This window comes from Camelus bactrianus, chromosome 1 (assembly GCF_048773025.1).
Source record: "Camelus bactrianus isolate YW-2024 breed Bactrian camel chromosome 1, ASM4877302v1, whole genome shotgun sequence".
Lineage (NCBI taxonomy): Eukaryota > Metazoa > Chordata > Mammalia > Artiodactyla > Camelidae > Camelus > Camelus bactrianus.
In genome coordinates, this window is record NC_133539.1 from 3,400,729 (window position 1) to 3,426,618 (window position 25,890).

Sequence of the window (25,890 nt, forward strand, 5' to 3'; positions counted from 1 at the left end):
ACTGAGTGATGGCTGAATGCAGATACAGAGGGAGAGAGAGTCTAAAGTCATCATCACGCTTCCAGCTTGAGTGACAGGGCAGCCCCACTAAGTAGGACGGGGCAGGGGCAGGGAAAGAAAAACAGGTTTAAGGGAAGGGAGAAGGCAGACAGGAAGCTCAGCTACACGCTTGCTGAGCTCAGAGCTGTAGGTTATCCAAAGGGTGATGTCTTCTAAGAAGCTAGCCGTATCAAGGACGTGAACTACGTCTAAATAAATACACACGCATGTGGTGCTAGATGTCCCACTGGGATGCATCTGCGGATGGATAACACTCAATCCACAGATGGGGAGAACTCAACCCAGAATGAGGCCAAGGAGTGGCAACTGGGGAAGGGGGTGGGGGAATCCTGGAGGAAGTCACGTGACCAGCAAGATAAAAGTATCGAGGGGAAGTCAGGTGTGCACGGCGTGGGGGGCATAAGAACTGAGGGGGAGAGCACATCACAGGAGGACACTCAGAGGCGCGAGACAGTGTGACTTGTTCTGAGAAGATGTGTGCCTGTGTGGGTGCTGGGGGACACGGGACAGAGGTGGGTTGTCACTCGCCTGGTCGGTTATGTTATGAAATTAGGATGTTACTTGAAAAACATCAGCAAGGGAGTGGCGTGATGCCTCTCACTTTTTAAAAAGATCACTTTGACCGCAATAGGAGGGTGGATGAAAAGGGGAAAACCTAGGGGCTGGGAGAGCAGTTAGGAAGTTTCTGGACCAGACCATGGTTACCTTATCAGAGGAACACTCAAGAGGCAGATGGCCTGGACTTGGTGAGAGGCCCTGGCTCAGGCAACTGGGCCAATGTCCCAGGGATGGACGGACCCGTGCTGGGGGAGTGGAACAGGAGCGCCAAGGTCAGAATGCCAGGAGACCCTCAGTGAGGACGGTTCGGGCAGAGGAGCTAACACAGGCGGCCAAGAACAGAGGTCAGGTAAGGGGTAGAAAATCCAGGGGAGTAAGACATCACTGAAACAAATAGGTTTGAAGAAGGAATTGATAGAGAGTCTCAGATCAAAGAGGCCAAGAGTAGACTGCAAGGTTCTGCTGGGTTTGGCAGTCAGGCCCCTTTTAGTGAAGTGGCCTGATCACATGGCTTAAAGAGGAGGCGCCAACTTGCATCTTCCTGAGGCCGCAGAAGGCACGCAGGTAGAGGGTATGCTTTTGGCACATGGTAGAGTACACTGAAAACAAGAAAGCCGACTTCTAGCTCTGCTCTGGCTACACAGATCCTATTGGTTTTCTCGCCTGTCACAAGGGAACGACAAAATGTGCTCACCTGGCCTCATCACAGGTGCCCCTAAAACTCGAGGCCCTTTGAAAGACTTGCAAGCATTGTTCTTTTACGTACAAAGCTACTTCTTGCTCTACCACCATTCAGTTCAAAATACAAAGACATTTTTATAAGGTTTTAAATAGTTGCAAAAGAGAAATTTTATGTGCAAGACTCTTCCTTTGAGATTAAGTACTTGTGGGCGGGGGGGGGGAGTGGTAATTATGTTTATTTATTAATTTATTTTTAGAGGAGGTACTAGGGATTGAGCCGAGGACCTCCCGCATGCTAAGCAAATATGCTACCTCTGGACTATATCTCCCCCTCTAGGGCCTCTTAAAATGACTGAAACTAAAACAATTGACAATAGAGCTGTTAATTTCAGAACAATTCTTTAATTTTTATCAACCTCAGGCAAGATTATTTCACACATATTCCCCAAACATTTCATAAATTATTTTACCTAGGGTAACATGCATAGGTTGTTTTAAAAATTAATTTGAAAATTAAGACATTTAAAAAATATTAAATAACATAGATTTAAAATCCAAAAACTTAAACATCTGTCCTGAAACGATCGCTTCAAAACGCAAGCCCCTTCCCCTTGCAATCTGATCTGTTCCAGCTTTGGGGAACACAGCCAGATGTTCGGTTAGCTTGTCCAACAGAACCTTTCTGTACAGTTAGTGTTTGCAGGTTGGCACTTCTACTAATTTCCTGGTTTTGTATGAAAGTGAATTGAGTTTTCTAACTGATGGACTTGTGATGTTCATGCAAGAAAAGGGCAGTCTGTGAGATATGCAACGAGAACTGGTATTTGAGAAAATAAGTTGACTGCGCAGTGATCAACTCGATGCCCAGGACAGGTGAGGGGTTCTGTCCGTGAACACGCAGCTGGCAAGCAGATGCCACCCTTGGGTGACAAGCGGCTGCCCAACCTGCTCCAGCGGCAGGAACCTGGAGGCCTTGTTCAGCCAGGACACCCCCGAGGGCCCTGGCGACCCGACCGCCCAGGTGGGAGAAGTGTCGGCGCTCAAGGTCGCTCCCGGCGGGTCCGCGTCCCGCGCGCCCCCACGCCGCTGGGCCGCGTGGGTGCGGCGGCGAGCGGCCGGGAGGCACCTGGAGCCGAGCACCGCGGCGCTTCCGTCGGAGAACCGCCCTCCGAGGGGCGAGCGGAGGCGCCACGGCCACGCGCGGGGCCGGCGTGGGGAGGCACCACCCGCGCGCCCCGCCGAGCGCGTGTCTTCGCGGCGCTCTCCCCGCCGCCTCCTCTCCGGGCAGTCCGCGGGCGGCGGCGGGGGGAGGAAACGGGCGGAAGGCGCGCGGCACGACGCGGCGGCGGTGGCCCGGCTCCCGTCAGGCCCGCCCTCGCCCGGCCCTCCGCGCCGCGCGCCTCCCTCGCCCCGCCCCCCGGCGCCTGGCGGCCAATCGCAGAGCCGCGCACGTGACGAGCGCTGCCTGCGATGACCTCATCCCTGGTGTGGGATGACGTCAAATTCAAGATGGATGGAATCACAGCGGCAGCGGCGGCTGCGGCGCGCGCGAGCCGAGTGTGAGCGGAAAGGGGCCCGGTGCCTGCCTCGGGGCTGAAGACCGGTGAGTAACTGTCACGCCCCTCGCCCCAGGAGAACTGCGGGGCTCCGTGGGAGGCCACAGCCTCCCCGCAAAACGCGGCCTTTCCTGACGTAACTCTGAGGTGATTTCTCTCCTCCTTTTTCTCTCCGCCAGCGGGTTGCGAGCTCCGAGCGCTTCTGCGCGTGCGCCGGGCCCGGCTCTCACCGAGCATGCCCCGGGCTCCCACGTAGCCGATCGTGCCTTCACACTGCGCATGCTCGTTGCCCGCACTTGGCCTCTCCCTCGCCACTGCGCACGCTCCGTCCCTCACTGGGCTTCCCTCGCCGGGCCAGGTGCCCCTGCGCGGAGCTGTTGGGGCGCCTTCCGGCCGCGGGCGCGTGCTCCGTCCCGGCCCGCATGGAGATGTCCGCCGTTGCGCGGCAATGTGCGCGGAAGCTGGGGGGGCGGTGGGACCCCGCACCTGCCGCGGCCTGCGCCACCGTCCCACCGCCCCTCGGGCCCCGCCTGGCGGCCGCTGGCACAACCAACCAGTAACCAGAGTGGACTGCTTGCCCCGGGCCGGCCCTCCGCAGACCCCCGGGCGGGCCTTCCGCAGACCCCCGAGCGGACCCGCTTCCCCGACTCTCCGCCGCCCGCCGCAGGGCACAGTCTCTCTGCTGGCCCGCAAGCGCCTCTGCTGGAATGCGGAGGGCTCCCCACTCGAGAAAGCCCCAGTCCAAAATCTGCAACCGGAGGCGGTGGGGTGGGGTGGGGTGGGGTGCGTCCCGACCAGCCGCGCTGGAGACCCCAGCCCAAAGACCTCGGCTGGCCGGAGTCCCCATGGTGGTTTTCTTTTATCACTCAGACCGCTTATCTGGAGCAGGTTCCCTAGACTACTACCAAAGAGCAAGCCTTTGACCGCAGGAGCGCCCCTCAGTCCTGGCCCTTAACCCGGTTGCTATGCACTTCAACCACCGGGCTGCGTGGTTCTGGAGGATGCCACTGTTGCAGCACGTTTGGGGGCGGGGTGATTTTAGAGACATTCTCCAGCGCGATTGCCTGGCAGTGGGAGGTGGGGGAAGAGATTAACCAGACCCCGTTCCGTATAGCAGCCTTGGGGGGTCTTAGGGCAGGAGCTAACAGTCCCGCTCACTTCTAGCAAATGAGGACACCAACCTATTCAGCAGAGTCCAGTGATTGTTCATAACCATGACCCTGAGTCATCCACAAGGAACTAGCGTTGTATTCTGGTTCCTTGTTTGGAAGAAAGTGGGTTAATCCATTTATTTATTTATTTATTGGAATTTTTAAATATTTTTTTAAATGGAAGTATAGTCAGTTTACACTGTGTCAGTTTCTGGTGTACAGCACAATAAATACTTCAGTCGTATAGGAGCACGCATCCATTTTAGAAAGATTACCCATGGACAGTTATTTTTTTAAAACTTTTAATCTCTGATGCTTAGAGTAAATGTTTCATCCATCTTAATGACTAATAGTCATTACATTTAAATTTAAGTACTACACTACCCAAGTATTGATGTTAAAAAAAAAGTAGAAATTTGGGGCATTGGTTTACTTAAAAATAATTCATTTTTTTTACATTAAAATGCTTACATTTAATGTTCTTCAAAAATAATCAAGCCAGAGCTAATACTCAACTAAAAAATAAGATCAATATCATATCCATGAGACAGATGATGCTTTGCTAAAAGTCAGTCTGCCCTTTACAGCAGGAGTATGGTGTGGCTTCCTCTGAAGTGAGCTCTGTTGCTGGGTTCTGGACCATCACTCAGTTATCCCACTAGACCCATCTTCCAATGACTGGACACCTTGATTCATGGAGGATGCTGTCATTTGGCCTTGCCTTGGCATTTTGCATAATTGACATCTTAACTCACCTTCTGCATCCTTTTTCATTTGTTACCTTAAATTAAGAAGTTTGAAGATCACAAATAGAAAGTTAAACTCAGGGAGTGCAATGATACGGGAATTCTCAGTTATAAAGAAGTTATCGTGGCTCTCAGAATGGACGTACATATATCATTGTAGGTGATTATCATCATGAACACCTGACATTAACTAAATCTCTAATTCATTCTTTTAGCATTGTTGAATGTATAGTGTGCTATCTGAAAGTTGGAAAGGATATAACCCCTGCTCTTGAGGAACTTTATGCCCTGTTTGTGGCAGGACATATTAGGCGTGTAACAAAAGAGGGGCTAATTTATTGAGAGAGTCTCTGGATGAGGGGGAGATGACTGGAGGAACAATTTTAGTTGGCCCCAAAGCCAATGGGTTTGAGACCAAACTCTAGAGCTGTGTACGAGCAAGGCTTGACAGGTGTGGTCACTGGCTAGAAGGAAGAGAAGAGGTTTCTAGTTTGGGAGGCCTGGTGGTTGGCAGCACACCAGCTAAGTAGGGAATATGTGAGGACAGGCAGGTGTGCGGGCAGAGGTAGGGATGGGGCATATGTACTGTCCTGGACAGGTAGGGTAGCCTGTAATGGAAGAGTCCCGAGGAGAAGTCTGAGCAGACAAACAGATTTGGGAGTCGTCGATCAGTAGGATTTAAAGCCACAAGCACTCTTACAAAAAGAAAGCTGCCACCTGGTGAGTTCTGGGATGGATGCTGGAGCCGTACAGGTGAGCCAGCCCCGGCCTCGGCCTCAGTAATGAGCTCTCTCTTTGCCCAGTAGACACCTGCCCGGCTTACGGTGACATTTCAGCTGGATCTTTCTGTAGAAGTTAGCCAAGTAGAAGAAAGGTGAGAAAGCTAGTTGGTGGAAATTGGGTGTGCAGGTCAGGAGTGTCCAGTATGGGTGAAGAGAGAAGTTGCGATCAGAACACGAAGACCCTTGTATGCCGGTCTGTAGAGTTTGGGTTTTATCTCGGGAGTCATAGAAAAATCAATGCAGTATTCTAAAGGGCACTGAGTGATGGGACCAACTTTACTTTAGGAAAACAAATAAAAGGCACAACTTCCACTCCTGCATTTAACTAGAGTGTCAGAGTACAGGAAAGGCAACAGCTGTGTATTGTGTAAGATACCCTGTCGGGCATCGTGTCAAAAGATATTGAATAGGTTCTTAGTTCTTAAATAACTTACATTTCTGCTGGGGGGACAAGCAGCTAACCCTGTGTGGCACTGAATAAACCTTGCACGTGGCGTCGCTCCGGGTAGTGCTGGGGTTGGAGGGTCTTTGCTCACTATAAACTGCAGTGATCAAGGAAGGTGTGCATGTTAGTTGGTAGGGCTGCTGGGACAGCACCACTCCCTGGGGGTGCAACAACAGAAGTGTGTTTCTCACAGTTCAGTTTTGGAGCCTAGGAGTCCAAGATGAAGGTTGTGGCAGGGTTCGTTTCTACTGAGGCCTCTCTGCTTGGCTTGTAGATGGTGGTCCTCCCTGACTTCACATGGCCCCTCTCTGTGTGTGTGTCCTCATTTCTTCGTCTCGCAGGAGCACCAGTCATGTTGGATTAGGGCACCCCCTTGAGACCTCATTATAACTTAACTATCTCTTCAAAGACCTCATCTCCAAATACGCTGACATTCTGAGGTGTTGGGGCTTCAGCATATGAATTGTGGGGGACACGGTCTGGCCCACGACAGAAGGCTTCCTGGATGAAATGGACCTTGAGCTGAGCTTCGACAGATGAGTGATGTTCAGCTGAGTGGTGTCCGGTGGAGGAGGTGGAGAAGGCCCAGGACATTCCAGATTGGGTGGTGGAAGAGGCAGGTCCCACAGGCTGTGTCTTGGAGACCAAGCATCCGAGGCAGGAAGTCGCCACTGGGCGGTAACTGAGGGGAAGAAAAATTTACAAGTAGTTTGAAACCAGATTTTCAGAGCCTTGAAGTCCATGTTTTTAAAATGTTGCATTTTAACCTAATAGAGAAGTTGTTTTTATCATTTTATTTGTTTTTACTCAGGTCTTAGGTCTCAGCTAAAATGTTGTATTTCCTGGCCATCTTCTCCAAACTACGGCACCCAGTCATAGCACCCTGTTTATTTCCAGTATAGCTCTTAGCACAGTCAGAAGTTACCTTTTTTTGTTTCCTTGTTCGTCATCTGATTTACCCCACTAGAAAGTGGGGGGCTTGTCCTGTGCACCCCTGTATTTCAGGTATGTCTAACTATGCCTTGCACATAATAGGAGCCCAATAAATAAGTTGAATTAGTAATAGTAATACTGAATGTGTACATCCAATGAATGATCAAAGCTTCATTTTAGAAGGCTCAGTCTAGCAGCAGTGTTACAACAGATGGACTTGGAGAGCGTGATAGGAGGAGTGAATACCACTAGGAGATATGTTACTTAGCTCCTTTAATAACAAGAACAGAAACTGACAGGCCAGCTTGAATAGAAAAAAAAATCTATTTTAAAGATACAGGGTTGCTCTTGAGGTTGAAGGAAAAAGCTGAAGAATTGGGCCAGGAAGGACAAAAACCAAGGAAACTGCAGAAATCTGTAGCGGGCCCTGCAGGCTGCGTTTTCGGGCCACGGCCGAGATAAATCAGCTCCACTCACTGGCTGCCTTTGTTGTTGTTCTCAGCCCGTATTCCAGGTTCATAGTGGGCTTAGCTTTGGTTGTGTGCCCAGCCCTGAGCTAGGGGAGCACAGGGCATCAGACCACTCAGGGCAGCCGGGGGTAGGGGGTCCAGCAGGAGGTGGAACGGCTCCCGGGGCCAGAACAAAACAAGAGGCTGCTCTGTTCCCCGAGGTGTGCTCTGCCAGACACCCAGAGCGAGCGCACACCCTTGGACCAAAATCGGGCCTTCTCTAGAGAGACTGGCCAAGTGCGAAATGGGGTCCGAGGGAGTGACATCACTGCTCCTGAAGGTCAGATAAGTGAGGCCAGCTTTGAAATCTGAGGAGCTCTAGATGAGGTCTGGATATCGGCATTGTCTCTGAGTGAGTGATGATAAGGCCTAAAGTCAGAGCCGACTTCCTGTCACCATCTAACGGTGACATCAGATGAGAGACTCAGGGCTAAGTCCAGGGGTGAGGGCTTGGGGTGAGCAGCGCGGTGCGTGTGTTTGTATTCCAAAGTCAAGTGTAGATCCTTTGTTTTTCTAACTAAGTGTTTGCTTTGTGTTATATGCATTCCTCCTTTTTCCCATTGTCACGGCCAGGACTGTACAAGCAGTCCCCAGCATTCTAAAGGACTGTGTGCCCAGAGTTCTGTCTCAGCTGAACGTTTCAGATGCAAAGAGACACCTCCCTTAGAGCTAGAAGTGAGGGCTTTGTGGGCTCCTCTTGGAGCGGACTTGATTGGTAATGCACCTTAGCTCTGCCACCAGCCTGAGTGCTAGTCTCCCAAACTCACAAGCTGGTGACGTTCTGGTCCCTCCCCATCTCTCTTCCTGGGCCCCTCATTCACCTCCTAGGGTCCTTTTAGCCAAGTGCATAGCTCTGCTTTGCTTTCTTCCATTTGTATCCCCAGAATGTTCTGTATTCCAGAATTGCCTACCTTCCCTCTATCTCCTTAAAAATCTTAACTTCCTGCAATTGGTTTAAAGAGGAAGTTGTTTGCACTGAATTAACTTGTACTAAGATACGAATTCCCTGCCCCTCTTAGCATTTGGTACCTGAGGACTTTGAGGTGATGGGATGAAATAATTTACTAGACTCCAGTTGTGAAGGGCTTTGTAGCCTTTCTAGGGAATTGGAACTTCAAGCCAGGGCAAGCCTTCTGGAGATTTTAAGCCCTGGCAATGTCAGATGCATGTTTCTGAGAAGGATCTGTAGCAGAATGGTGAAGAATGGAACCTTCAGTATTTTAATAGTCCAGGGAGTGATGTGTCCCACATCTTCCTGGATGTCCCCCCTCCCCCGTTCACTCATCTAACCGCCCATCCCACCCCACCCCGGGCCAAATTCACTGCTTCCTGAAATCAGTGTTCTCATAGCACTTTTTGTATCTTTCATTATACTTAATCTTACACGTCTCTCCTACCCCGGGAATGTGTGTCCCTGGACAAGAGGCTACCAGCCAGCTTACTCACCTCCCGTCACCACGTCTTCTTGTGATAGGAGCTTGTGGCAGCCCCCGGAGACATTCAGGAAAGGAAGAGGAGGAGGAAGTAAAGGGCTTGCCACACGGGAAACACTGTACATGCCAGGAGCTGGCAGACGTGTGGCGTCTTTTGTTCTTCGTAAGAATTCTGCGTGGTGGGCAGCGCTAGCCCCACTGAACAGGTAAAGGAGACTAGTACCCGGTCTAGTGGTCTTTACCGGGTGACACACCTAGTAGGTGGCAGAGCCAGGACTTCAGACAAGCAGACTAATTTGAAAGTCTTTTCCATGGAGCTGTAGTGACTTCCATGAATTGTTAACCGTAAAGATTCTCCCATTTTGAAATATCAGGAAATAACATGACATAGAAACAATTCAAGCAATTTTGGGAGTTTGGAAAGGTATCTGTGTGCAGGGATTCGAGTGGTAAACAAACCAGCCCCGTTTCAGAATCTGGTTTTCCTGGAGGGTTTGCTCAGCTTTTTCTGTGGTAAAGAGGCCTTCTCTTCCACATCTACCCACTTTTCTTGTAAGAGCACCAGAGTTTTCCACCATGACAGTAGTGGTGGCAGGAGCTCCTGCAGTGAGGGGTGGAGGTGAGCAGCAGGGAAGGAGGGGATGGGGACGTGGTGGCAGCATGCATTTATACTGAGAGCCTTCAGATTTGTGGTGCGCTGTCGTCTGTCAGACAGGGGTCCTGCTTGTTCGTAAGTAAGACATACATGAGAGATCGGGTTTGAACCAGCAGATATGGGGGGAGAAAGCACCTCCAGCACTATAGCTGTCCTTATCTGAGTCTGAAGAGCGGAAAAGCAGGCGGGTTTGAGAACTCAGTCTGTACATCCACCAGCCACAGAGGGTTTTCTGGGCTATCTCCTGACATTCAGCAGTCATGATTTTTTTCCCCTTTCTGTCTTCATTCTTAGTATATAGCATTTTATATTTTTAATGAAGTTGTTAAACTCAATAAACATACCTACTGTGTCATTAAACACAAAAGTCCAAAATGTTAATTTTTTGCAGCTTAACCAGGAAAGGGACCGTTGTTAAGTTTTGATGATTGAATTAAAAGGTAAAAGCAAGCGTCTCTGGAAGGTGAGGAGGCTGGACAACTCTGTATGCTCCTGTCACCCCAGAGCCTAACCTAGAGCCCTTGTCCTGGGCTCCTGAGAGGACAGAGGGGGTCACTCTCCTCTGATAGCCCTTGGGGGGCCTTACTTTTGCCCCCAGGACCCCCACGTCGCCCTCCCCTCCGCAGCCTCACCACCTGCCCTCCCCTACGTGTGTCCTTGCTCCAGCCAGGCCCTTGGTCTTATCTCTGCGCTGGACCCAGTGCTCCTGTCCTTGAAGTATCCTTCACCCTTCCTTCCTCACTCTTCCCACATTTTCTGACTCCTGCTGGTTCAGGAAACTTCTTTCGTAGAATGCCTTCCTTGACCTTCCTCCCACCTGGATCCAGGGTCATCACCTGCACTCCCTCTGTAGCTCCGCACACTACCACCCGGTGCTTTGGAGCGCGATGGGGGATGGACACAAGACAGAGGCCGGGAGGCGGGACCGTGCCGACGCCTCCCGTGTCTGGCCGGTTCTAGCACACACTCGGCAGTGCCTGGCTGTGGGACGTGTGTAAGCGGTGACTAAGAGTCCGGGCTCTGGGGCCAGGCGCCAGCCCCACTGTTAACCGGGTGACTTAGGCTCTTGATTCCTCCGTTTCTGGATGTAAAGCAGGGGTGATGGCAGTGCCTAGCACAGGTGTGTATGTGCGAATTAAAAGAGGAAACTAGAGGTGTGATGGTGTGAGGGCTAAGACTGTGGCCTCTGGAGCCAGATCACCTGGTGTGAATCCTGCTCTGCTTCTGATCATCTGTGTGACCTTGAGCAAGATGCTTCACCCTCTTTGCCTCAGTTTACTCAACTGTAAAGTGGGGATAATAATAGTACTGCCTCCTAGGGTTGGTGTAAGTATTGAGTTGACGCATGAAGAATGTCTGCAGTAGTATGTAGCACTCAGATATTCCTAGTATGAATGTCCAGGTGGTGTTTAGGCAGTGGAATGGAAGATCGATACTTCGAGTCGTTCTGCACTGGTTGTTAGGGATTTGGACGTGCTCAACCAGTTTTTAAGCAGGCACTCTCACTGGTGACTCTAAATGGCGGTTATAGTCGAATGAATAGTTTTAAATTCCAAATAATTTTCAGGGACATTGACTATTCCTCTTGCAACTCAGCTCTCAGTGGCTTGTTTTTCCCTAATTCTCTGTTTTTGTTCAAGGAGTATAGAAGCCTGTGGTTTAGGGATTGGAAGCAGTTACTTAGCACAAAAATAGGGATCATGATTATTTGAAGAAAGCAAAAGAAGGAAACCTCTCTGAACAAGGAGGAAGTGAGAAAATGCTTCGGGGGCCTGTAGGGACAGGGAGTGGGTGGCGTGTGGATTAGTACTGCTTCCTGTCCAGGGTGGAAGGTCTCACCTGGTTTAGTCCTCACAGAGTCCCTTAGCCTACAACTGTGATTTCAGGTTCCCTTGGTTTCTTAGTTTGGGTTCCCCGAAAGCAGACCCTGGTACAAGGATTCAGATGTCGATGTTTATTCAGGAAGTTACCCAAGAAGCACAAGGAAAGTTGCAGGGAAAGTGAAAGGAAAGGATGCCCACAAAGGGTACAGTAACGAATAGGTTCTTGCTCAGATTTAGAATATCTCAACTCAATTCCTGAAAAAATTCTGATCTGATTTTCCTGTCAAACTTCATCTCAAGTAAGGACCTCCTTCCAGCTCTGGCAGAAACCTTGGAGACATCCTTATCTCCTCACCTTATCCTCTGCAGTGAATCCATTGGAAATCCTAATGACTGTCTCTACCTCCATTGCTGCCACTCTGGTCCAGGCACCGTCCTGACTCACCTGCGTCACTTCTGTGGACTCACAGCTGATTTCTCAGCTTCCATCCTTGCCCTGCTTGCTGTGGTCCATTCTCTGCAAAGAAGCCAGAGCGATCCTTTTGAAACATAATTCAGGTTGTTGTCATTCCTCTGCTCAGAATCTTCTAATGGCTTCCCATTTCACTGCTGGTGAAAGGTGTAATTCTTCCAGGGGCCACCCAGCCCTGCACGGTGCCCCCTCAGCCTCTTTCAGCTTCACCATCCACGGCTCCCTCGGCTCTGCGCTCCAGCCCTGCGGTTACTTTGGCTCTTTCCTCTGCATGTAATGCTCCTCCTTCAGTGACCCTCCTGGCTCATCCCTGTGTCCTTCAGGACTTCTCAGATGCTGTTTTTTTAAGTGAGTAGGTGAATGACATGTGAAGTTGCTGATATAATTTGTAGTGTGTTGTAGGTGCTGAATAAATGGAGCAATTATTGTTTCCTCTCATGATTCCCACAGTAACATTATTATCCCTATTGTACAGTGAGGACAACTGAGGCTCAGAGGGTGGATTGCTCTGGAGCACTGACTCTCAGACTGTCCTGACTCTAACCCACAGGAAGGGATGTATTGTACAGTTGGCCCTCTGTATCCACAGGTTCCACATCCATGCATTCAGTCAACCGCAGATGGAAAAATACTCAAAAAAAAAAGGATCCAGAAAGTTCCAAAAAGCAAAACTTGAGTTTGCTGCTCACTGGCAACTATTTACATCATATTAGGTATTATAAGTAATCTAGAGGTGATTTAAAGTATACAGGAGGATGTTCCTAAGTTATATGCAAATACTCCACTATTTTTTATAAGGCACTTGAGTATCTATGGATTTTGGTATCTGCAGGGGCCCAGGAACCAGTCCACCATGGACACTGAGGGACAGCTGTACATCTCAACCCAGTGCCCACTTACTTACATGTGTGGAAATGTATGCATATAACTGAAAAGACCAGAGAGTTTCACAAGATCATAGTCAGCCTTAACTACGTTTGAGATATTCTGACTTTTTCTACTCTGCCCTAGTCATTTTTTTAATTGCTCATTTCAAACCACAAATTGATTTTAAGAAACCCTTTTAAAAAGTACTTGTCCAAAGTTTTTGACTCTGCATCTGTTGCTTTTCCTAGTGGCACCATCGGAGCTAGCTTTCTCAAAAATTACTCGCACTAAAAATAGTGTTCAGGATGCTGAGTTGATGAGTGTAGCATTATAAGCTATTTCTCTGCTGGCCTCTGTAAATGATGAGAGGGGTTTCTTTGTGCATAAACAGATGTGTGATTACAAAGACAGTAGAGAAGGTTTAAGGGAGAGATTGAGATGGCTGACGAAAGGGAAAGGGAGGAAAGATACCCCCTTGAGGCGCTCAGCACTGACATGAACGGTGGCGGGGCAGGAGTGAGCAGAACCTCGGCGCAGGCTGACCGAGGCCGCTGTCTGTGGACCAGGCTCCAGGCTTCGTCCCTGGAGGCGAAGTCATGCCTCTGGGTCAGTTAAGTGACGTCAGCACCACGACGGGGAGCCCGCAGAGCATCGAAGCCTGTGGCTCTGGCGGTCACTCCAGGCAGTGGCCTGGCAAACTCTTCTCTGCAGGTTCCTGTGAAGTGTGCTGCTTTGAAGCCCGAGGGGAGCCTGCGGGCGTGCTGGGCACCATGTTCGGGGCATCTGCGGCCTACCCTGAAGGATGGTAAAGCTGTCCAAGTGGTCTTACTCTGAATCCATTTTAATATTAAAAATAGATGTCATAGCTATTTTAAAGAGCAGATGGCACTGTAAGACCAAGCCGAAGAGATGAGGCTTTATGGTAGCAGCGGCCTAAGTAAAGGGTCAGATTCAGAGAGTCAAGCGTTGTCTCTGTGTGAAATGGCTTCATCTCCGTCAGGAGCATGGCTCGGGTTACCTGGACCCTTTTTCTTTTATTCTGAGTTAAATATCTACTAATTCTGCTGTTTCAGAAAATTAATTGCACATTTGTCAAGTCCTTACTAGGTGTGAGATACAGGCTCATTTCATCTTTGTAACAGCCCTAAAGGACACACACCTGTTACCCATTTCAGGTGAGGGACCTGCTCATTAGAGACGGGAGTCCTCCACAGGGGAGGAGCCAGCAGTTCAACCCCCGCATCCGGTTGGAGCCTGCACTCAGCCCCTAGGCCTTCGTGTCTTACCTTTAGACTTGAAGAGAATTTCAGTGAAATTTCAAGCCATTATCCCTTAGTTTAGAATTAGGATAATTAAGCTTAGATCCAGGCTAAAGGTTCCATTGTGCTATTGTTGAAAGTGTAATTTGGTAAGAAAATAGTATTCAGATTGCAAGGTATTTAGCATAAAAAAGAAAACAAACTCTTATTCTTTAACATTTCTAATAGCTTTGTTAAACACTTTGATGCAGCAGTAATAAGCAAATGATTTCTCTTTCCAAATCCTTACCTATTAAAGGTCCACCTGAGACCTCTACATTATAGCCTATTGTTAATTCATGCTGTGTTTAATCATATCCAGTAATAAAACTGATTTCCTTTCAGAATTATGGACTCTAGGGGGTTCACTACTTTATGCTTACTCTCTGAGCTAATAAGGAATAGAATTAAACATCAAATGGATAAGAACGCTAAATAGCAAACCCTGTTTTCAAATATTGCTTCTCTACATACCTGCCAAGTTCTGGAAGCCTTTTTGATGGTATGAAAATGCCTTTAGTTACAGTCTATTCTTTTTTCTTTTTTCTTTTTTAATTAATAGACTTTATTTTTTTAGAGCGGTTTTAGATTCACAGCAGATAGCTATAGTCTTTAGTTCCCCAAATTCTTCCATTTTAATCATTGACGACCTACTTAAGCCATGAGACTGGTTTCTTTATATTTTCCGTGTTATTTAAATAAGATTGTTTATCCAGAAATCTTTCCTCCGCCGACAACCTGCTGCACATTGGCACCTCCGACGCCCCTGCCCTCGGGCTGCTCTCGGGGAGCGCTCCTCCCGCGTTGCTCACGGTGATCTCACGTTTGTCTTCCAGACGAGCGCGCGCCATGGAGGGACTCCTGCATTACATCAACCCGGCGCACGCCATCTCCCTCCTCAGCGCGCTCAACGAGGAGCGCCTCAAAGGGCAGCTGTGCGACGTGCTTCTGATCGTGGGGGACCAGAAGTTTCGTGCTCATAAAAACGTCTTGGCCGCCAGCAGTGAATACTTCCAGAGTTTATTCACAAATAAGGAGAACGAGTCACAGACTGTATTCCAGCTTGACTTTTGTGAGCCAGATGCTTTTGACAATGTTTTGAACTACATCTATTCGTCATCTTTGTTTGTTGAGAAAAGCAGCCTTGCCGCCGTGCAAGAACTGGGCTACAGCCTTGGGATTTCCTTTCTGACTAACATCGCCTCCAAGAGCCCCCAGGCCCCCTTCCCCGCGTGTCCCAGCAGAAGGAAGGCGCTCGCGGAGGAGGATGAGAACAGCTCTCAGAAGAGGAGCGTCATAGTGTGCCAGGGCCGAAGCGAGGCGCAGGGAAAGCCCGCCAGCCAGGGGCAGCCCGACCTCAGCCACGCCTCCCGGCCCTTCGCGGGGAAGGCGGGCGGCGGGAAGCCCCCCGGCCCGAAGCCCGCCGAGCCGCTGCACGGCGCTGCGCTGCCTGACAAGAGCCGGCCGAAGGACGGCCCCGCGGGCCCGGCCCAGCCCCCGGAGCACGCCGGCTCTTCGGAGGAGCCGCCCCGCAGCGGCCCGGCCAAACGGACCGCGGCGCTGCCTCCCAAGCCTCTGCCGGACCGGGAGGCGCTGGACGATAAGCCGGCCGCCGGGGCGCCGCTCCCCAAAGGCAGAGCCATAGAGCTGGCCCTCAGGAGGCCGCGGCCGCCCGTCCTGTCTCTGCGGGGCTCGCCTGAGACGCCCTACCTGCTGAAGGAAACCAGCAAAGGGGGCGGCCCGGGCGAGGATCGGAACTTGCTGTATTACTCGAAGCTGGGGCTGGTGATCCCGTCCGGCGGGCCGGGCCCCGGGAACCAGAGCATCGACCGGAGCGGCCCGCTGGTGAAGAGCCTGCTGCGGCGGTCCCTGTCGATGGACAGCCAGGTTCCCGTGTACGCGCCCTCGGTAGACTTGAAGTCTCCCCTGGGACCCTCTTCGGTGGCCGGCGACGCAGCAGGGAACGCGCTCGGTGCGTTATCTCAAAAGGCTTCAGTGAAAGAATGCAACGAGAGGGCGGCCCCGGACGACCGGCCGGCCCCGCAGCCGCACCGCCTCCGGTCCTTCAGCGCCTCCCAGCCGGCCGCGCGGGAGGGCGCGCCCCCCGCCGTGGAGGTGCGGGTGAAGGCCGAGCCGCACAGCCCCCCCGAGCCCTCCGACATCATCCGTGTCACCGTGGGGGACGCCTCGGCCGCCTCTGCCGGCGCTAGGGACCTAGCTCTGAAGACAGAGGACGACCCAAAGGACATGAGCCGGCTCCCGGCGAAGAGGAGGTTCCAGGCGGACCGGAGGCTGCCGGTCAAGAAGCTGAAGGCGGACGAGCACGGGTCTCCGGGGCCGGAAGACCATTTTGAGGCAGGCGCCAGCCCCACTCTCCTCCAGGCCGACTTCCCAGATTCGGACTTGAATAGGGACGAATTTGGTGAGTTGGAGGGAACAAGACCAAACAAAAAATTTAAATGCAAACATTGCCTTAAGATCTTTAGATCCACAGCAGGTCTGCACCGGCACATTAACATGTACCATAACCCCGAAAAGCCCTACGCTTGCGACATCTGTCACAAGCGGTTTCACACCAACTTCAAAGTGTGGACACACTGTCAGACCCAGCACGGCATAGTGAAGAACCCGTCTCCAGCCTCTAGTTCACATGCCGTTTTGGATGAAAAATTCCAAAGAAAGCTGATTGACATAGTGAGGGAGCGAGAGATTAAGAAGGCCCTGATCATTAAGCTCAGGCGCGGGAAGCCTGGCTTCCAGGGCCAGACTAGTTCCCAAGCACAAGTCATCAAGAGGAACTTGCGATCCCGAGCCAAAGGAGCGTACATTTGTACGTACTGTGGAAAAGCCTATCGCTTCCTCTCTCAGTTCAAACAGCACATAAAGATGCACCCGGGAGAAAAGCCCCTTGGAGTAAACAGAGCCGCTAAGCCGAAGGAGCGCGCCGCTCCCGAGAGCCCCGTAGGGAGCTCGGAGGTTTACCAGTGCCGCCTCTGTAACGCTAAGCTCTCTTCTCTTCTAGAACAAGGGAACCACGAGCGCTTGTGCCGAAACGCCACCGTTTGCCCTTACTGCAGCCTTAGGTTTTTTTCGCCCGAGCTCAAGCACGAGCACGAGGGTAAGTGTGAGTACAAGAAGCTGACGTGCCTGGAGTGCATGCGCACTTTCAAGTCCTCCTTCAGCATCTGGCGGCACCAGGTGGAGGTGCACAACCAGAACACCATGGCGCCGGCCGAGGACCTCTCCCTGCCCGCGCTGGACCACAACGGCGAGGTGAGCGGCCCCGCCAGGCCCCAGGCCCAGGCCGAGCCCAGCAAAGCCAACCACGCGCCCGCCGCCAAGGACGACAACGCGTTCAGCGACTGCTCGGAGCAAGTCAACTTCGACTCGGAGGACTCCTCCTGCCTCCCCGAAGACCTCAGCCTCTCCAGGCAGCTGAAGATCCAGGTCAAAGAGGAGCCGGTGGAGGAGGCTGAGGAGGAGGCGGCGCCCGAGGCCAGCGCCGCCCCCAAGGAGGCGGCCCCCGGCCAGGACTCCGGCCTGTGGCCCTGCGAGAAGTGCGGCAAGACGTTCCCTGCGCACAAGCAGCTGGAGCGGCACCAGGAGCTCCTGTGCTCCGTGAAGCCCTTCATCTGCCACGTGTGCAACAAAGCTTTTCGTACCAACTTTCGGCTCTGGAGTCACTTCCAGTCCCACATGTCTCAGGCCGCGGAGGACCCGGCGCACAAGGACTCTGAGCTGTGCCCCGTCCCCACCAACTCCCCGTCGCCGCCCCCACTGCCCCCGCCCCCGCCGCTGCCCAAGATCCAGCCCCTGGAGCCCGACAGCCCCACCGGCCTGTCCGAAAACCCCGCTCCCGCCACCGAGAAACTGTTTGTGCCCCAGGAATCGGACACGCTCTTTTACCACGCACCCCCCCTCTCCGCCATCACGTTTAAGAGGCAGTTTATGTGCAAACTTTGCCACAGGACATTCAAGACGGCGTTTAGTCTCTGGAGTCACGAACAAACCCACAATTAGAAGACCGTCCCCCCTCACCCGTTAGGAGCTGGGAGCCGGTCTCCAGATTTCAGCCCGAATTGTGAACTGTGTCATAAGAAACAAAATATTTTTGAAAAAGAATAATAAAAGTTGGAAATTGTTATGCTTGAATATAAGTTTGAGGTAAACTGATATTAATTTGTAATGTCCTTACTCAACCTAGAAAAAAACTAAAAAATATTGTGCTTCTGGACCTTACAGTCACAGGATGATTTGACTTCATTGATGTTGAAATTTGTTCTTGGTTGTTTGCATGGTTCCTCACTCCATGGTGTCAGTATAATCTTTTACTTGAGGTGGTTTGTTTTTTCCACTGGTTTGCAATTAGAGAAACACTGTGACAGTGTTTCTTCTTTTAATTATATTAAGACACCTAAGTTCTAGTTAAATCTTAGCCATGTTCTTAAGTCAAACATGTCAGAACGAAGTGGAGTAGTTTGCAGTATTGATTAAAATCTTAGAGTCCTTCAGCAATAAAAAAAAAAGTGATAAACCTCAACTTTAATAAGTTATCCTGACACTTGATAAAAATAAATATTTGGTATTTTGTGGTCATGTAGAACTCTTTTTTTGTATGAAAATTGTGAGAAATTTAAATCAGCAATAGTAATACTTAGATTTTTATAAAATAACAAAAAACTGGCTCTTGGGTCATTTCTTATAATTAGTGACTGAAGACTTGGGGAATGAAAACAGTAGGATTTCCGGAAGCCCCTGTACGTCAGTTTCCAAATCCCCGGCAGCGGCGGGCTCCCTGGGCACAGCGGTCTAGGCTCTGAATTCATACCAGCACTGAAGGGCTGTGCGTGTTTGCTCCCCCAAGTCTGTGCTGTCCCAGATTGAAAATCTGAGTGTACTGGGGGCAAAATACAAAGGTAGCACATGGCACTAATAACAACATTAGTGTAACAAGGTTGGGATAAAGATTTACGTAGCGCCCAGGCCCCCCGGAGTGAGTACAGCTGCTCTGAATCCCAAAGTACCTTTTGCTTCCTGGGACTTGAAGCAGAGGGAGAAACCACACTGCATTCTCCACATGCTCTTCAAGAACAATATTTACGGTCATCAGTTTTCCTGCCTCTTTGCCCTGTGATTTCTGTTAGAATTTTTTGGAGTTTATCGTGGTAGAACGTTCACAGTGAAACCATTCTGCTTTAAGTCATTGCTGAATATTTCATACATATGTATTAAAGCACTCTCAAGGGTCCAAAAGTCATTTTTGCTATTTATTTTGGCCCATAGGGTCTGGGGTTTTTTTTTTTTCCTGTTTTGTGTAGGTTGTAATTCAAAGCCTTTCAGTAGGTGTAATCCAAAGTTCAGTGGGGTGTTTCAAAAGGAAAAAAAATCACTGCACTGGTAGGGAGGTTAGATACGTAAAGTAGAAATACTGCCGAAGCCCCAACTCCTTTTAAGGCCGTGATGGAGTAAGCCTCCAAGTTTACTGAATTCTTTTTTTCTTTTTCCGCAAGCTATTTCAAATAACAAAGTCAACTTCTGTGAGTAAGAAATACTCTGCTGCGTACGTGGATCGGCACTGTGGCAGGAAGCACCCTGTCCTCACCCACACGGCCCCGCGCTCCGGACAGGTGGTAGGAAAGGTACTCTCACTTTCTTGTCGAAGCACAAGCATTCTTACACATTTCTAATTGGCTTTGAAATCTTGCCTTTTATTCTTTCATTTGGAAACTATCAGAAGTCCCCAGATGTTCGCGTGGTCCTCTTTTTGTTCTTAAATTTGATAGAAAAATTAAAATTAAGTTGCAGTTGTCATTGATTACCATCTTTACATTTTCTTGAAGAAATCTATGCATTTTAAAGACAAAACTAAAGCATATGATTTTATGTGAATTCTTACTCTGAACACCCTGGGAGCTGTAACTTCAGAAGAAGATAGTTTCCTTCAGAGTAGTCATTACTTATTAGTAATTCCGTGATACGCAGGATGCTGGCACTGTAAATTCAGCATCCCAGGAACTGAACCTTTATGCTACATTTTTGAAGATTTTTAATAACATTAATTAGTACAGAAAGTATTTTTGATCTAAATATAGGCTCTGCATATCTGTTAGATTTTAAAAATTGCCAGTGTTTTGTCTTGTTCACGTTTTTGTCTAGGCAAGGAACATAAGATTTCAAATAAAATTTTGAACCAAAAACATTTATAATGCAGTTCTGGTTTTTCTATTACTTTTTATACTGTACCTTAAAAGCGTTAAGCTGAAAGTTTATTTTGGTGGTCAAAAAATATGCTTCCACTCATTCAACTATTTTAAACGTTAAGATGTAAACTATGAAATAATGAAAGACATGTTAATTACTTCATTCAGTAAACAGGTTTTTTTAAGAATGTTTATCTCAGCCAGTGGGCAAATACTTGGCTTAAGACAGGTTGGTCTTTTCTTGCTGAAACGTATTAGCTAGTAAAGGATATTCTTGAAAATGTTTTTTTCTGATTGTAATTAATTTTTGAAAATGTAGAAAGGCCATTATTCCTTGTAAGTATTCAGGGTGCCTGCTTTTTTATGCAGTTGTGGAAAGAATGTCAGATGTTTTAATATATTCTTTGTTAACCTGAAAACTTGCTGTTGAATCCTTTCCTTCGTGGGGGAGGGAGGAACACCACAAAAAGTGTGTGTTTTTCAAAGTAAGCAATGGAAGTAACAGTGTGCATTTTTATAGTAATATTTAAATTAATATTAGAGGTAATAGAACATTCACCTTAAAGCTAGTTACGGTTAGTATATACGTTTACAATTTTGTTAAAATATTCAACTAACAATTTGATAGTGATGCTGTTGGCATTTGTGGGGAGATGGATGCGATTCTTGGTTTTCTGTTTTAGAACAGATCATCATAGCCTTCTCTTAAAAAATACGTCCCAGCGCCTAATCGGTGAGCATCTACACCCACTGGTGCTGAGAGTAGAAACCAAGACAGGATTAACATATGCCCTTTGGTGGAGGTGAGAGATGTCTTCAGGCCAACTGGGCGGTCGGGTGAGGAGGAGACGGGTGGGCTGATCCAAGTCGGCCTTTGTTCCCTCAGACTGTGTGTGTGTGTGTGTGTGTGTGTGTGTGTGAGCGCGCGCGTGTGTATGTACTACCTGAATCTGGAACTTCAGCAAGTAAAATTATCTTAATTTTCTTACTACAAAAATACTTAGATGCCACTCATAACCTGTTTCTTTATAAATTGCACTAATTAATACTGGAATATTATGAGTCAGCTTCCCAATTTCTGATGTCTCATTGATGTTTTTTGCAATAATTGTGAAAAGCATTATTGATGTAAATAATGCTAACACGTATTCTTTAATAAGTTCTTTAACACTGGCTTTTTTTTTAAGTTTTACAAATTGGTTTTTCCCTTGTGGCTTTAGCACTTTAAGATTGGCGTTTGCGTAGTTCTTGGCGAGCCGCTCAGGGCTTCCCGGTGTGTGCCCTAGCCTGCCGCCTTGCCACGTGACTGGGGAGAACCCTCAACGGTCCGTGTTTAGATTCTGGAGGCGAGGAAAATGAGTCAATGTCAGGTTTTTTTCAAAATTCCATGTAGAGAGTCATTTGGGAACCAAAGTATTTTACTGTAAATCTTTAAAATAATTGAATTTTAGTCATTTAGCAGTGCTGCCCAGATTTTCCACAAAATTACACTTGGTTAATACTGATTTTCAAAAGGTGATAATTTCCTGTTGACATTAATCCAACGCTGTTTCAGAATTTTCGTTGAATAAATGCTTACTGCTAAAAGAAAAACAAATGTGGTTTTATAATTGTATTTTGTTGTTATATGCCTTAGCAGAGAAATCACTGTTCAATTTTATTTAGGAATAAGCTTTTTCAGACTAAAAATTCATAGTAAAATAGGACTTCTATCTGATGTTAATCCATTGCTTATTTGTATCCAATTGTCTGTTTACTTTGCTTAAATCTTGACTAAGATTGATTGGAGTCAATAAATTTGTACTGTATTTTGTTTTGAGTCGTGGTCTCATTGGTATGTTTTGAACCTTAGTGATACAAGTTGCACTAAAGCTTAAGTCATTTGGGCCCCATAAATATGTGGTAACTAAAACCCTGTGAGCGGCAGTCTGCCTGGCCACCTTTTTCTGTTCAGAGTAGTGGTTTTTCAAATGATCGTGGGGTAAATGCATAAAAGGAAGAGTTTAGCGCCCTGCGTTGACATTTCAGCATAGCAATCGACACAGTAGCTTTGTTCATAATTTAAGGGATTCCACGTTGCAGCATCTGTTTTCATTCCAATGAGATGCTTCCAAAACACTGAGCTGTGTCGACTTGCGTGACATTAGCTTCCCCCATAGGGTGAAGAGCAGAGCTGAGGGCGTGCCAGATTGCCGCTGAGGGCTGGCTGGACGCAGGGGAGGGAGAGGGGACACACTGGGTGACGGTGCCAGTTCCTCCACCTGCGTGTGCCCTCACCCCTTCTGGTGGTTTTGTTTTCCTTGCCTGATATCCCAAACTAGCCTTTCTTGGGAGCCTCTGGCTAGAAGTTTCTTGAACAAGGCACTGGGAATAAATGTTTGAATCTTTATTTTAATCTACTTTAGCCCTGCTGTTCAATTTGCCACCAAATACTGTTTTGCTTTAAAAACTGAGGTTTGCCCTTTGTTAGTAATGACAGGCTTTCTGAGGTTTGGGCTTGTTGCAGCCCTGCTGGCAGCCTCCTCGGTCGTAGGCACACACTCAAGACAGTAAACTCTGTGGTGGCAAAGCCATGTGTCCAACATGTAATACTTTCCCAGCTGGGGGCCAGATCTTGGCTTTATGAACATGAAAGTTGAGTGGCAGGTATTCCTCATACAAGGCGGATCTCTGGAGAAAATGTTTCCCCTCGTTGTCATAGAAGCACTTTAAAAATAAAGCCTGGTGCGGCCCTGCTGTGGCGTGAACTGGGCTGTCAGGGCTGGCTGTCGGCCCCCATCCTCCGCAGCAGGGTCCTCACAGCCATGCCTGCCTGCTTGTCACCCAGCTGAAGGTCTTAGGTCCCGTTTGCTGTGGTTGGCATCACTTCCTCCAGGAAATACCTCCCCACCCCTAGCCACCCACTCCTCACTCCAGCCGTTGCCCTCCTGATTGTCCCCCGAAACCCCAACACAACCCTTCCTACTGTCCCCTTACTGCCTACCGCCTGACCCACACACAGTTTGTGCCACGAGACTGGGAGGGGCCCGAGGGAAGGGGCTGTTATGTGTCTCTGTCTTTACAGGACCGGACCAGGGAAGGGGCCTATTAAGTGTCTTTGACAAATAAATACAGCAAAAAAATAAAGTCCTGAAAAAGACCAGAAACAACCAGACTTTTTTTTTTTTTAGGTAATGTTAGAAGAAAACTTCCTGAATATTTCTGCACATAATCCCCAGATTTTGATTCAGCTACTCAATAAGAGACCCCTAAGTGTATTTTAATTTTTAAACGGTTCTCCGGAAGCCCAAGCAGGAAGGCAAATGTTCGAACAGCAAGCATCAGGTAGACGAGCCCCTTCAGCTTTGTAGATGCACCACCCTTGTGCTGCTGGGCTGGCTTTCTGGGGGTGGGGAGGTCCCAGCACTGCCGCAGCGCCCGTCAGTCACGTCAGCGCGGCCGGCTGCCTGGGCAGGCGGCTCGGCGGACCTCGGAGAGCCGCAGCTCGTGGGCAGCTGTTACTAGGGTGGTCGGAACAGCGGACGCCGCTGCTCACGTGTGTCTGGGATTTTGTAAAGGAGTAACAGGCTTGTTTCCCTCCCGTCTTATTTTTTTCACTTGCCCTTCCTGCCCCGTGCAGATAGCCCCATATTCTCTGGTCTCCCTCGATCTGGAATATTCCTCAGCCTGTCTGACTCCTATGGCCTTGATAACTTTGAAGATGGGGGGCCAGTCGCCTTGACTTCCTCAACCGGAGTTTGTCTGGTGTTTTCTCAGGACGAGACTATGTTACATATTTTTGAACCAGAGTAACACAGAGGCTGTGTTCTTTCCACTTCAGCCTATGGGTGGCACACGACTCCTGTGTGTCCTGTTACCAACGGTATTAATTTCAATCCTTTGACTGAGCTCTTTCCTGCCAGGCTTCTTCACTATGTTTCCCCCCTTTGTAGTTAATAAATGTTTTGCAGGGAGACATTTTGAGACTCTGTAAAAGTCCATTCCTCATCGCACTTTTACCCACTAATTTTAGCATCTGTTGATGTTTCTGTGTCTTGCCTGAATTATTTCTATAGTTGTTGCCAAATGGAGATTTTCTCAAACCTCCATTCTTTCTTCATTTATTTGTGGGCTTTTGACTGCAAGAAAAACAAATGTTCTGTTACTCTCGTTAATTTATTTACTTGCTTATGTGTTGAGGGTCGTGGATTCCTATTCTATTCAATGGTTTATGATCAATTGCTGTCATTTTCTTTTATTTTGATGCTCAGATTATTCTAGGTTTAGCTAGTGGGAACTTCACACTGGCTTCTCTGACTCTGGCATGTCCCCTTTATTCTTGCTTTCTGACTCATCAAGATGTTCCAGACCCATCTCACTCCTTCCAGGCCAGGCCCCCCAAACAAGCCATTTCTCTAAGGAATCTGATCCCTTTTAGTGGACAGTGGTGTTTGGAGACCAGGAGCTGGGCACTAAGTGTGCTTGCTGATACTAACTAAAGTGTGGGTGCTCCCAGGCCCTTCATCGGATGGACTTCAAGGGAAAAAATACACACGAACTTACACATGCATCTGGACTTATTTCTGAATCTTCTGGACCTATGGACATGTTCAGGAATCTGTGAGTTCACACTCACAGCTTCAGTTCCAATCCAACTTCACACGGCCTATTCCACGGCTGCCCTCTCTGACAGTGAGGCTCCCACTCCCTCTGTCTCCCTGCACGCAGCCAGCCTCCTGCCCGCTTGGGCCTGCCTTCCACACTCAGCTAATTGCCCACAGTGTGGGGAGCTACCTAATGGCTTTTAACAAAGGAGAGATGGCTGGAGGAACGAAGGAGGGAAGGAGCAAGGAAAGGAGGGAGGGAGAGAGGGAGGACTATAATTGTCTCCTTGTCTCTTTTTCCTTTCAGTTCTATCCATTTTGTATCACGTAGTTTAACACTGATACTAGGTGCATAAATGTACAGGTTGATCAATTGACTCCTTTATCATTTTTTAAATGACTTCTTTATCTGCTGTGAAGTCTACTTCATTTGCATTGCTGTAACTACTCCAGCTTTCTTCTGACTAATTTTAGCATGGTATATATGTTCCATTCTTCTGCTTGTAACCTGTTTGTGTCATTGTATTTAAAGTGTGTCTCTTGTCGGCAGTGTGTATTCGGGCACTGATTTTTTAAATCCAATCTGACATCCTCTGTCTTTTACTCTAATGTCTTTCGATCATTTACGTTTAACATAATTATTGATATGGTTGCATTTAAATCTACCATCCTATTGTCTACTTGCTACTTATTTCACCCATTCTGTGTTCCCTGTTTTCTCTTTTTCTTTCTTTTTTGTATTAACTGAATTTTTAATGATTTCGCTAGTAATTTTTATGATTTCATTTATCATCTTGGTTGGCTTATCAGCTACAGCTTTGTTTCATTATTTTAGTGGCTGCTTTTGGTTTGCAGTATGCACCTTTACTTTATCATGGTCTGCCCTCAGTAATATCATGCCATTACATGGGTGATACAAGAATTGACAGCTTACACTTCTCCGTCTTTGTGCCGTGGTTGTCATACGCTTCACATCTGTGTATGGTGTAAGCCCCACAATACATTGTCATTATTTTTGCTATAATAGTCAATTAAATTTTTAAAGGAATTTAATTAATAAGAAACTAAGTCCTTATATTTACCCATGTACGTTTCCACTCCTGGCACTCTTCACTTCACCTGCAGATCCGAGTTTCTA

At 48.5% G+C, this 25,890-nt stretch overlaps 1 protein-coding gene across 4 annotated transcripts; it reads left to right on the top strand.

The window, feature by feature from the left end:
• Positions 1-2,625: 2,625 nt before the first annotated feature.
• On the top strand, positions 2,626-21,988 carry ZBTB21 (zinc finger and BTB domain containing 21). 4 transcript variants are annotated; one of them, XR_012501614.1, is made up of 3 exons: positions 2,627-2,902; positions 14,806-18,133; positions 19,480-21,988. XR_012501614.1 is itself a non-coding variant. In XM_074350454.1 (3 exons), exons 2-3 carry the CDS (start codon positions 14,819-14,821, stop codon positions 17,987-17,989), a joined length of 2,571 nt encoding a protein of 856 aa, XP_074206555.1. In that variant the 5' UTR covers positions 2,627-2,902; positions 14,806-14,818; the 3' UTR covers positions 17,990-21,988. The 4 variants fall into 4 exon arrangements, 3 of the variants coding, with proteins under 3 accessions (XP_074206459.1, XP_074206555.1, XP_074206413.1); XM_074350454.1 differs by having other exon boundaries at positions 14,806-16,391; positions 16,992-21,988; XM_074350358.1 differs by having other exon boundaries at positions 2,626-3,002; positions 14,806-21,988.
• The last annotated feature ends 3,902 nt before the right edge of the window (positions 21,989-25,890 follow it).